Source organism: Neomonachus schauinslandi, chromosome 4 (assembly GCF_002201575.2).
Source record: "Neomonachus schauinslandi chromosome 4, ASM220157v2, whole genome shotgun sequence".
Taxonomy (NCBI): domain Eukaryota; kingdom Metazoa; phylum Chordata; class Mammalia; order Carnivora; family Phocidae; genus Neomonachus; species Neomonachus schauinslandi.
The window spans coordinates 28,252,219-28,265,188 of NC_058406.1; the positions used below are offsets into that span (position 1 = coordinate 28,252,219).

Consider the following 12,970-nt stretch of genomic DNA (forward strand, 5'->3'; position numbering starts at 1 on the left):
GCCAGTGGGGAGAACAGGTGGAGAATAAAGAAGTTGCAAATAGCTAGGAGGAACATGAATTTCCAAGCAAAGAATTCAAGAAGAAAGCTTTAGGATTATGTCAACTTCAAATGAGAAGTCCGCCAGTGATATCTGGCTTTGGAGCTGGGCAATGTCTTTTCTTTGACCGCCCTTTTTTTAAAGATTTTATTTATTTATGGGGCACCTGGGTGGCTCAGTCAGTTGGGCGTCTGCCTTTGCCTAGGGTCATGATCCCAGGGTCCTGGGATCGAACCCCACATTTGGCTCCCTGCTGGGGGGCGGAGCCTGCTTCTCCCTCTCCCTCTGCCCCTCCCCCTGCTTGTGCTCTCTCTCATAAATAAAATCTCTAAAAAAAAAGAGAGATTTTATGTATGAGAGCATGAGCACGCACACAAGCAGGGAGAAGGGTGAAGGGAGAGGGACAAGCAGACTCTGTGCTGAGCGAGTACCCTGATACAGGGCTCGATCCCAGGACCCTGAAATCATGACCTGAGCCAAAGTCAGACGCTTAACTGACTGAGCCACCCAGGCACCCGGACCCTCTTTCTTAAAAAAAAAAAAAAGTATGTATGTGTGGGGGGGGGCACCTTCCCAGATGTTTGGCATTTAGAATCTCTTAATGCAAGAAGCTATTCCTCCACTAAAACAAGTTTACTTCACAATTGGGACCTCTTACTGAAGAATGTAGGCCAAATGGTCACCTATCATGCTGCCCAGCAGGATGGCGTTTGTGGCAAAACCCAAGGCTACCTGGAAGCAGTAGTAGGAGCACAAACTGAACAGGAGGCCCTGGAGGCCAGATTACTGCCTCATCCCAGAAAGACAAAGCCATTGGTCCGGATCCATCAAAGCAAAACCTACCTTTCAGACATGCACATATGCAATAGGGGGTCTACAGCAGATAGGAAAATTAGGAAAGTAGCAGTCACAGTGGCCAGTGTGTAGCACATGGGTGGGGGGGAATGCTAATGGCTCTCGTTAGAGCTTCCCTACATCTAACTGACCTCACTGAGTATTCACTCTTTAAGGGGATCTTTTCCTTTCTTTTGCACAAACACTAGTCAGCTGCCCCTCCCCACACTAGTCAGCACTTAGGCTTGAGTCCACATGGGTAGGTGGGACCTACCGTGGGTAGGTGGGAGAAAGACAATCTCACAGCATCACAAGTTTCCAAGAGGAATGGTGGGCAGCAGCACCCAGTTGCATCACTTCCCCCCCGCCTCCCAACCCACCACCACCCGAGGGCAACATAGCAGAGACAGGGATCAACTGGTACAAGAGCTGCTACGTAGAACCTGCCCCAACGCACTATTCTGGAAAGGAAAACCCCTTCGCTGCCAATTCAGAAAACACTGCTGCTTCCACAGGACCAGCACTCACTCGCTGATGTGTGAGGGTCTGACTTCCAGAGCTGCTGCTGGCCCCAACTTCCCTATTTCCTGGTCTCGCCCCAGCACACCCTCCGCAACTACCTATGTTTACCTCAAAAATACTGATACAAAGATTCCTGTAGCTGCAAATGGACCTATAAACACAAGGTCCTCTGCCAAGAAAAGATAACCCTTTGAAATGGGGCTATATTTACAAATTTTATTATTTTTATCCCAAAAATACATACAAATGAAAACCTGCTATTCAAATGCAGGGAGGCCTTTGCCTATTTACATCACAAAACATTCTCATATGAAAATCAGTATGCAGCTCTTTCACTCACACTTTTACACACATACACACACACACACCACACACACACACACACACACACAGTATATGTAAGTAGTTATGACTTTGCTACTTACACATATTCCTCTGTGGAAAATTAGGAAACAGGGCAACTCCCTTGCTTTCCGGCCTTGGGAAAGTAAATACAACCTCTATGAACATTTTTTTAAAAAGATGAAATGTGTCAACTATACAACCTCCTTTACACATATACATAGTTAGAATAAAGCAAGGACCGTGCTACATAAATGACACTGTTTTGCAAAGAAGGAAAGAGATAACATTTGAATAAAAATGCAAAGTTGAACAGATATGATGATCAAAATTGTTATGTACATGCTCTATGGAGAAATCAGAATTCTCTCACAGGAAACCGATCCATGACCCATTTTAGCCTCTCATGACGTTATATCAGCACCCACTGGTGGTAGCCAGGATCTTCCTGTACAGTTGTAGGCTTCAGCAGGTTCCATAAAGCATCTGTTTAAGTCCAACAGTTAATAATGAGGTCATGTGGTAAATTCCCACCCCCCAAAAATGAAGTGCAAAATCAACTTCTGTGACTCAAGAGCTCAACCAGGTCAAAGCTTTGGTATATAATGGAGGCTGTTTTGGTGACAACCAAAGCTTAGTAAGACTCTCTGTTCAGGGGTTTGCCCCAAAACCAAAAACAAACCCAGTCCACAAAGCTTAACAACTATATAAATAAAGTAACTGTACAAAGAGAACAAGCCACAATTCCCCTTGAACCAAGGGTTTGTAGTTTCCTAGGCAGCAGTTCTGAAAGCACCAACTAAAGCCACGATGCTTCTACTGAAACATGATGTGTTGGGTGAAGACTGTTTTGAAAACAAATGCCCACAGGCAAGGGGCTGTTGTGCCACAGAAAAAAGTTCAACCAAACAGAAGTCAGTTTTCTTATACTATAACAGAAGGTGATCAGCAACAGAGGAAAGACTTAAGGCATTAAGAGGCATTACAGAGAGAACAATGGTGCTCTCTGACTCAATCCCAAAACCTTTAAAGAAAGGTCTTTCCAGAGTTTGAGCTGTTAGTTTGCTAGCTGTCAGATACTTCCTCCTCCTCCTCGTCATCCTCATCTTCTTTCCTGTCTACTTCAGAGGTGTCGGAGGACTCGTGAAGCAGGACATACTCTCTGCTGCTGAACCCAAATTTAAGTACATCCTTTTCCTTTAGTTCATAGTATCTCTGTGGCTCGATGCGCTTGTTGTTCAAGAATGTTCCATTGCCTGAGCCAAGGTCAATGATGTAGGGCCTTACCCTTCGGCCAACTGTCCCATCAGCACGGGTATATTCCACAAGCCTAGCAGAGATAAAAGAGAAACTTGTGAGCAAAATCCCACCTCAGACCATCCAGCATTTTGCCTACATGATGTAAATTACCTGGCTTGAACACAGTTCAAGTCCAAACTCTAGGAAATCAAGGGGAAGGTATGGCCTTGGATCTGGAAATTGGGAGCAAGTTAAATATACTTAAGAGAAAAGGCGAGAACTGGTTGCTGAGGGAGTAGGGGAGGGAAATTCGTGGTAGATTAAAAATTTTAAATCAGAATCCAAGAACTCTTGCCACGATTAAGAAAACACGTTTTGTGTTGTTTATAATCAAGATAAACCTATATTTCAACATATTTTAGCTCCTGTCCCAATGGGAATAAAGTAGTGGGTTTTGATGTCAGAGTCAAGGCAGGATTCAAAATCTGGATCTCTGACACCAAATGTGATGCTTTTAGACACATGTAAGTGATTATTCAAAGGGTGGCTAGATTCATAATCCTAAAACGAAGATTAGATCTGAGGAGTATGGGATTCTTCTGCATACACGTGTACACAAATGTTAGTAATCCTGAGACTCTCAGCTTCTACACACACTTCTGGTTCTTCCTGCAAACGCATACTCACCGATACTGAAAGACTGCGTGCTGTTTCGAGCAGGAGGGATGATCGATTGGGATGTCCGCTATGCGGCGGTGCCGGCCCAGGAGGTAGGCGCTCTGCCGATGGATGTACATGACAGGAAGCACCTCGTCATTTTTAAAGGGGTAGAGGCGCCATCGTTTTTTGGGGATACGTGCTTCTGGGGGCTCACTATACTTAATGACGACACCCCGGAAGGTGTTGGTGTCCTCAAGAAGTGCCCCAGAGAGTTCAAAGCTTGGCTTTTCTTTAGCGGGTGCCTCTTTGTCTTTACTGTTGCCACCAGGTCGGGGAACCAACTCCTGAGACTCATTACCACCAGCACTAACTTCGTTCTTCTGGCGATTCTCCCGTCTTCGGGCGTTGTAGAACTCCCGCTCTGCGTCCTGAGCCTGTAGATTATGAATGTCTCGGTCCCGTCCCTGAGCCTGCCCACTCCCAGGCCTCTCATTAGAGCTTCTCCTCTGGTGGGAATGGCCCCTGTGTCTGTCGTGGTCACTGTTTCTAGCTCGCCTGTGTTCCTGGCCCAATGATTCCCGGTGCTGCCGTTCCTCCCGTCCTCTCCGGGGATGATCCTCACGTTCCTGAAATTCAAAGAGATCCAGTAAACGAAAGGCAGTCCACATTCTGTGAACAAGATGCATTCAAAAAGCCATTTGTGATTTGGACTTTGGCATTCAGAGCAAAATGTCCCACAGAAACAAGGTTAGCAGTGGTGGTTGTATTCCCTTGCAAGGCTACACAAACTATTTCCACACTGTCACCCGACTACAGTTCTAACGCTGCAAGTCCAGGTTCAGAGCCCTAGAAACTTGAGGAGCTATAGGCACACTCATTGGGAAGCATATACAGAAAACAGAACTAACAGAGCTAAGTAGTCATGTACAAGATAAACATGTAAAGAAAAAAAACTAGTTTTCTCTTACATCAAAAATGAAAATGTAATAATTTTAAAAGATCTCATTTCAACAGTAACAAAAACTGTTCAATACCAAGGAAGACACTTAAGTATGTAAGACATGTAAGAAACCTGTAAAAATTTATTGATATTTTTTTAAAGATCTCAAAAAAATTAATAAACATATCATGGTTTCTTGGAAAAGACACAGTATTGAAAATCAGCCTTGTAGAAACTGCAACACATAACATCTATTAATATACCAATAAGAAAATAAATCAGTAAGAAAGACAATTCAACAGAAAAAAAATGGGCAAAGGATATTAATAATTTTCCTAGGAAATAAGTATCTAATGAACACATGAATATAATAAACTTATCCTTACTAATAACCAAAACATCAGAGTTCAAGAGGGAGTCTTGCACGCTATGAGCAAGGCTACCCCACCTGGAAAAGATAAAGAGGAAATCCTGAGCACTGAAATCTCACTGCCTCCCCTGCTCCCAAGGCTTTCTCCTTGCTATACACAGGGGTCAAGTACAGACCTGCTTGCTCAGAGCAGGACTCAGTTTTTCTAGACTTCCTAGCCTCCAAAGACAAGCACCAAGAGGGACGCTCAGACACCCATCCCTCCTACCTTAAGATACTCACAAGCTTGCCAACACCACCTACCAAACTAATCTCATTATGCCCTTTATCCCTCATTAAATAAGTCACTAAAAGAAGCCACAGACTCTAGGTCATCACCCCCACCTCCCTTGTATTCTAATCCCCGTAAGACTGTACATCCACTATTCCAATGACCAATTATTTTCAGTCCTCATTTTAAAGAGGCATAGACCGTGGCTCCTAGGTGGCTCAGTCAGTTAAGCGTCGAACTCTTGATTTCAGCTCAGGTCATGATCTCAGGGTCGTGAGATTGAGCCCCATATCGGGCTCCATGCTCAGTGGGAAGTCTGCTGGAGATTCTCTCTCCCTCTGCCCCTGCCCCACCCCATCACACAGGGTAAGTAAATAAAGATGGGTAGACCAGCCAAAATTAGTAAAAACCATGGAAAAGGATATGACTAATCATATAACCAAATAACAATTGGTACTGATTTCAATTATTGGTAAGTAGGATAATATATATAATATGGTTCCTTTTTTAAAAATTTTTTAAAAGATTTTATTTATTTGAGAGAGAGAGAGAGAAAGCATGAGCAGCGGGAGGGGCAGAGGGAGAAGCAGGCTCCCTGCTGAGCAGACAGCCCAATGCAGGGCTTGATCCCAGGACCCTGGGATCGTAACCCAAGCCGAAGGCAGAGGCTTAACCAACTGAGCCACCCAGGCGCCCCATGGTTCCTTTTTTGAATTAAAAACTTTGCATGGAAAACACACAGAGATGCATACTAAAACAAAGGAAAAAAGGAGAACATAAGTATAATTGAGTCTTGAAGGATAAATATCAAGTTATTAGAATGGTTGCCTCTGGGGACTTAGGTGATTTTTGGGGGGGGGAGCCTGCAATTTTGGGGATAATGTGAGAAGTAAACATACACTACATATCCCATACTCTCACTTTTTACTTTATGTACTTCTGCGTTATTACAATGAGCACGTAATCAATAAATTTATTTTTTAAATTGTGGTTCAGGTGTAGAGAAGAGAATGCCTGCAAGCACAAGTGATGCTTAAGTCAGGGGCTGCGTGCATTCCTACTTAGGATTAACCCATGTGAAAGTCACTTAGTGTCAACCGCCTGTCAAGCCCTTTTGCTTGAGAGCCATTTCCAAGTTTCCAGCTGATTAACACACAGAAATTAGCTTTTAAGGAGATAATTTGAGGTAAGGAGGGAAGTTAACATAGATAAGCAAATGAAGATACATCAAAACAGCAATAAGCACAGAAAAGTTCCATTTTAGGGATGCCTGGGTGGCTCAGTCGGTTAGGTATCTGCCTTGGGCTCAGGTCATGATCCCAGGGTCCTGGAATGGAGTCCTGCATTGGGCTCTTTATTCAGCAGAGAGCCTGCCACTCCCCCTGCTTGTGCTCACTCTCCAATTCTCTCTCTCTCTGACAAATAAATAAATAACATCTCTAAAAAAAAAGAAAGAAAGAAAAGAAAAGCTCCATTCTAAAAGTCCCAGGATTTATTGTAAAATGTTGATTTAGAAACCACAGGTAAAGAGCTGCCAGTTGTACACTGGAAAAAAACAAAAACCAAAAAAACGAAAAAAAACCACAAGTGGATGATAGGCCTCATCTGGGTGGTGTGGTTCTGGGAGCTGCATTCTGAGATAGCTAAAGCAGTACCTGATCAATTCACACTGCACACCACCCAGGCTGTCTGGCTTTATATCTTTAAGATACTAGAAAGCTGGCCCACAGTCTCTCAAAATAACAGGAAAATCCATTTTCTTTTTTTAAGATTTTATTTATTTATTTCACAGAGAGACACAGCGAGAGAGAGAACACAAGCAGGGGGAGTGGGAGAGGAAGAAGCAGGCTTCCCGCCAAGCAGGGAGCCCGATGTGGGGCTCGATCCCAGGACACTGGGATCATGACCTGAGCCAAAGGCAGATGCTTAACGACTGAACCACCCAGGCGCCCCAGAAAATCCATTTTCTTTTTTCTCTCTTATTTTTTTTAAAGATTTTATTTATTTATTTGACAGAGAGAGAGACAGCGAGAGAGGGAACACAAGCAGGGGGAGTGGAGGTGGGAGAAGCAGGCTTCCCGCCGAGCAGGGAGCCGGATGTGGGGCTCGATCCCAGGACCCTGGGATCATGACCTGAGCCAAAGGCAGACGCTTAACGACTGAGCCACCCAGGCGCCCCAGAAAATCCATTTTCTTTTTTCTTTTAATATTTTATTTATTTATTTGACAGAGAGAGAGAGAGACAGTGAGAGAGGGAACACAAGGAGGGGGAGTGGAGGAGGGAGAAGCAGGCTTCCCGCCGAGCAGGGAGCCCGACGCGGGGCTCGATCCCAAGACCCCAGGATCATGACCTGAGCCAAAGGCAGATGCTCAACAACTGAGCCACCCAGGTGCCCCAAAAATCCATTTTCTTAATGTCTATCTGCACACTGTAACACAGAGTTTCTTTAAAAAGATTGAATGCTTGTCTCTCAAGATAAGGGGCAAAGCAAGGGTATCTGCTCTCACTACTCTCATTCAATACAGTGCTGGAAGTCCTAGTTAGTACAATAAAGCAAAACAAGGAAATACAATGCATAGTGATTGTAAAGGAAGAAATAAAACTGTCCCTATGTGAAGATATGACTGTCTATGTAAAAAAAATCCCAAGAAATCTACAAAAAACCCTCCTGGACTAAATAAGTTGAGTTCAATGAGGTCACAGGATATAAGAAAAACACAGAAAAATGAATTATACTTCTACAGATTAGCAACGAACATGTGGACCAAAATTTAAAGTATCACTTATAATCATTCCCCCAAAGAAAAAACTTTGTGTAAATCTAATAAAACATATATAGAACTTAAGTGCTAAAAACTACAAAACGCTGAAGAAAAAAAATCAAAGATCTAAATAAATGACTTATACAGTGTTCATGGATTGGAAGTTTTGATATGATAAAAAGCCAATTTTGGGGGCGCCTATGTGGCTCAGTCGGTTAAGCGTCTGCCTTCGGCTCAGGTCATGATCCCAGCGTCCTGGGATCGAGCCCGACATCGGGCTCCCTGCTCAGTGGCGAGCCTGCTTCTCCCTCTCACTCTGCCTGCCGCTCCCCCTGCTTGTGCATGCACGCTGTCTCACTCTATCTCTGTCAAATAAATAAGTTCTTTGGGGCGCCTGGGTGGCTCAATCGTTAAGCATCTGCCTTCAGCTCAGGTCATGGTCCCAGGGTCCTGGGATCGAGCCCCGCATTGGGCTCCCTGCTTGGCAGGAAGCCTGCTTCTCCCTCTCCCACTCCCCCTGCTTGTGTTCCCTCTCTCGCTGTGTCTCTCTGTGAAATAAATAAAATCTTTAAATAAATAAATAAATAAATACATTCATTCATTAACAACAAGAACAAAAAAGCCAATTCTCTGAAATACAGCCTCCTGCAATTTCTACCCAAATTCTAGCAAGATTTTTTTTTATATAGACAAGATTGTTCTAAAATGTATATGGAAAGGCAAAGGAACTAGTATAGCTAAACAATTTTTAAGAAGAAAAGGAGAAGAACTCGTCCACCCAATTTCAAGACTTACTATATAGCGACAGTAATCAAGACTGTGTGGTACTGGCAGAATGATAGAGATCAATGGAACAAAATAGAGAAGCAGAAATAAACCCACACACATATTCCCAACTGATTTTTGATGAAGAAGCAAAAGCAATTCAAGGGAAGAAAGACAGCCTTTTCAAAAAATGGTGCCACAGCAAGTGAACATTCACAGGCAAAAAAAATGAACCTCAACCCAAGGCTCACGCCTTATATCAAAACAAACTCAAAATAAATCATGAACTTAAATGTAAAACTTTGAGGAAAAAACATACCTTCGGGATCTAGAGTTAGGCAAAAAGTTCTTAGACATGACACCAAAAGCACAATCCATAAAAAGCAAAGTGGAGGGACACCTGGGTAGCTCAGTCAGTTAAGCCTCTGCCTTCAGCTCAGGTCATGATCCCAGAGTCCTGGGATTGAGCCCAATGGGCTCCTTGCTCAGCAGGAAGCCTGCTTCTCCCTCTGCCTGTCGTTCTCCCTGCTTGTGCGCATGCTCTGACAAATAAATAAATAAAATCTTTTAAAAATAATGAAAAAAACTTAAAAAAAGGGAAAAGTTGATAAACTGGACTTCCTGACAATTTAACATTTTTACTCTGAGAAAACCCCTGCTGAGTGAATAAAAAGACAAACTACAAATTGGAAAGAACTATTTGCAAACCATGTACCCAAAATGGTCTAGTAACATAGAACTCTACAAACAGAACAGTTAAGAAAGCAAAAAAATCCAAGTAGAAAATAGGCAAAAGATTATGAAGCGACATTTCACCTGAGAGGATATACAGAGGGCAAGTAAGCAGATTAGAAAATGCTCAAAGGGAAATGCAAATTAAAATCACAATGAGAGGTAAAATCACAATGATATGGGCACCTGGCTGGCTCCGCTGGTAGAGCATGGGACTTTAGATCTCAGGGTTGTGAGAGTTCAAGCCCCACGATGTGTGTGGAACCTACTTAAAATTAAAAATAAAAAGTAAATAAAATCACAATATCACTACACACCTATTGGAATGGCTGAAACAAAACGTCAATACCAAATGCTGATGAGGATGCAGAGAAACTGCATCATGCACAATACAGGTGGGAATGTAAAATGGTACAGTCACTGTTAAGGACTGAATCGTGTCCCCCCCAAATTCATATGTCGAGGTCCCAACCACCGTCCTCAGAATGTAACCATTTTTGTGGGGTTTTTTTGCTTTTGTTTTTGTTTTTTATTGAGACAAGGTCTTTAAAGACGTGATTAAGTTAAGATGACAGCAAATCCCTAATCCAGTATGACTGGTGTCCTTATATGAAGAGGAAGAGACACCAAGGATATAAGCCCACAGAGGATTGGCCACGTGAGGACAGAGACAAGAAGGTAGCATGTGCAAGCCAAGGAAAGAGGCCTCAGAAGAAACAAAACCTGCTGACACCTTGATCTTGGACTTTAGCCTCCAGAGTTGTGAGAAAATTAATTTCTGTTGTTTAAGGTATCCAGTCTGTGGTACTTTGTTATGGAAGCTCCAGCAAACTAACATAGCCACTCAGTTTGGCGTGCAATTACCATACATTCTAACAATTGCACTCCTGGGCATTCATCCCAGAAAAATGAAGAGGTGTTCACACAAAAACCTGTACACAAATGTTACATAGCAACCTTATATATAACAGCCAAAAACTGGAAACAACCCAGATGTTCTCTAATGGGCAAATGGTTAAATCCACAAAACTGAGTAGCACTCAGCAATAAAAAGGAATGAGCTACTGACAGATACAACAACCTGAGTGAATCTCCAAAGAACTGCACTGAGTGAAAAAAGCCAATCCCTAAAGGTTACATGTATGATTCTATTTACATAACGTTCTTGAAGTGACAACATTATAGAGACAGAGAACAGATTAGAAGTTGCCAGGACTTGAGGGGTAAGGGTGGGAGAGAAGTGGGTAAGACTACACAAGGGCAACATGATGGATCCTTGTGGTGATGGAAATGTTCTGTATCGTGACTATAGCGATGTCAGTATTCTCCCTGTGATATTGTACTGGAATTCTGTAAGATGTTACCAGTGGGAAAAATAGAGTAAAGAGTATACCTCTGTATTTTTTTTTTAACCACGGAATGTAAATCAACAATTACCTCAAAATAAAAAAAGTTTAACAAAACAAGCAGGAAAGAAAAAAACAAAAACCCCAGTTTCTAGAAAAACCCATCGCAGATACAGGTAAACACATATGATTATGTATTTGTTATGACGGGAAGAGGTTCTAGATTTGGACCTGGTATCCAAACATCTCAATCCACTTACCTGTTTCACTTTGACTGTTGAGTGGTGAGGACTTCGGCTTCTCTTACTCCGAGGAGACTTGCTTCTTCTCCCTGAGGACTTGTTTTTCTTTTTGGCTGGGGACCTTTTCAGAGCATGGTACACACAGGGTTTTATCTCAATTTCCCTTCCCCCACATAAATTCACTTCAAGTATCAGGCTTACCTACTAACACAAACAGCACATTTGTGAAGGGCTCTGCTTTTCATATTAATGGAGGCGGGAGCTTCACTCTCCAGCCCTGACATCTTCCTTGCGTTCCAGACCCACATACATGGCTGCCTACTGAACCTTCTCACAGAGCATAACGCTCGCTTGCCAACCCCTCAAAACCCTTTCCTCCCACAGTCTCTGCCATCTCAGTAACTGGTACCACCATCCACCCTGTTCCTCAAGACAGAAACCTAGAAAACACCCTTGACTCTTTTTTCTCTCACCACCAATAGCTCCCCACTCCCACCCGCCACAACCACATCAATCCATCAGGGAGTCCTCTGGCTCTATCTCCTCCCTCTCCCACCTCACTCCTACCACTGTCCTTGATCAATAGACAATTGTCCCCCCTATTTCTAGAACAATCACATTAATTCTGCTTCAGGTTCTTTGCACGCATTGTTTCCTCAGCCTGGATCTTTACGAGGCTAGATTATTCTTATCATTCGGGTCTCAACTCAAATGGCACCTTTTCAGAGAAGGCCTTCTCTCACTTCCCTTCAAACTCTATCACACTCCTGTTTTAACCTCTTCTTTAATCTAATACTTGTTACTAACTGAAACTATTTTATCTGCTTGTTATTTTGTCTCAAGGCGAAAGCACATCAATTTCGCCAGGGCGAAGACTATCTTGTTCACCCTTGAGGCCCCTGTACCTAGGGCAGTCTTTAGCATGCAGTAAAACTATGCTGAAGGAATAAATTAACGAGTCCAGCTTTCTTCCAAATCCCTACCAGGTAGATCGCCTAGGCTCTCAACGTGGAAACCTTTTGGGGCAGATAATTGGAAAGCCAACGCCAGCACTCCATTTGCAGGCAGATGGGGAAATCCCTTTATTTCAACTCGATCAGTGCTATCTGCTGGCCCTACTCGGCCAAGAGCTGGGCAGAGATGAAGAGGCGGGATCCTACCCATTAGGCATCAGGCGCTTAACGCAAGTGACAGGCACCAGAGTAAACATTCTTCAGCACAAGCACCACCGGCTCACTTCCACCACTTTAAGATTAAATCCAAGCTGCAGCGCGCAGCATTCAAGGTGTGCTTCTGACGCTAGCCCTGTCTTTTCTCGAAGAGCCAGACCCAAGTCCATCCCAGGCGCCTTTCCACTTACCGGCTACCTCCTCGGGCTCGGTTCCCGCGGTGACCAGGGCGGCCCGGCTCGCCGGCCGGAGGGGACGCGCTACCGCCGGAGGAATCTGGGCGGCGGTGGGCGGGAGGCGCGGCTTCCGGGCTGAGGCGCTCCTGCTTCACCTTCACCACCACCGCCGCCGCCACCACGTCCCCGTCGCGGTGCCTCCGCCGGCTCCCCCGCTCCCGCTCGCTCTTTACCTCCTTCATGCTGAGATACGAGCCGAGCAAAGGAAAAAGATCCGTTGCGCTCCTCTCGCTGAAGGAAATGACGGACTTGACCCCTGGACTTCCGCTTCCGGGTGCGCGCTCTCCCAGAAACCCTAGCGGGGGAGCTAAGCACGTGACTACGACTCTGCAGCGGGCGGGGCTGTCAGGACCGGCTCGAGTGGCGGGAGTTTTAAGTGTCAAAAAGAAACTTCTGGGAAAAAGCTCCCCTCGAGGCTGTTTGTTGCCGCATTATTAGTAATTACTAAATTCGGAGACAATCTGAATGCCCAGCAGTAGGAAACTGTTTAGGCAACTGAT

General features: G+C 44.1%; 1 protein-coding gene across 1 annotated transcript; it reads right to left on the reverse strand.

The window, feature by feature from the left end:
• Positions 1–1,601: 1,601 nt before the first annotated feature.
• SNIP1 (Smad nuclear interacting protein 1) lies at positions 1,602–12,696 on the reverse strand. The gene is made up of 4 exons (XM_021683719.1): positions 12,426–12,696; positions 11,084–11,186; positions 3,664–4,262; positions 1,602–3,067 (listed from the first exon to the last, which is right to left on the reverse strand). The coding sequence occupies exons 1-4, from the start codon at positions 12,650–12,652 to the stop codon at positions 2,803–2,805; spliced, it is 1,194 nt and encodes a 397-aa protein (XP_021539394.1). The 5' UTR covers positions 12,653–12,696; the 3' UTR covers positions 1,602–2,802.
• Positions 12,697–12,970: the final 274 nt, after the last annotated feature.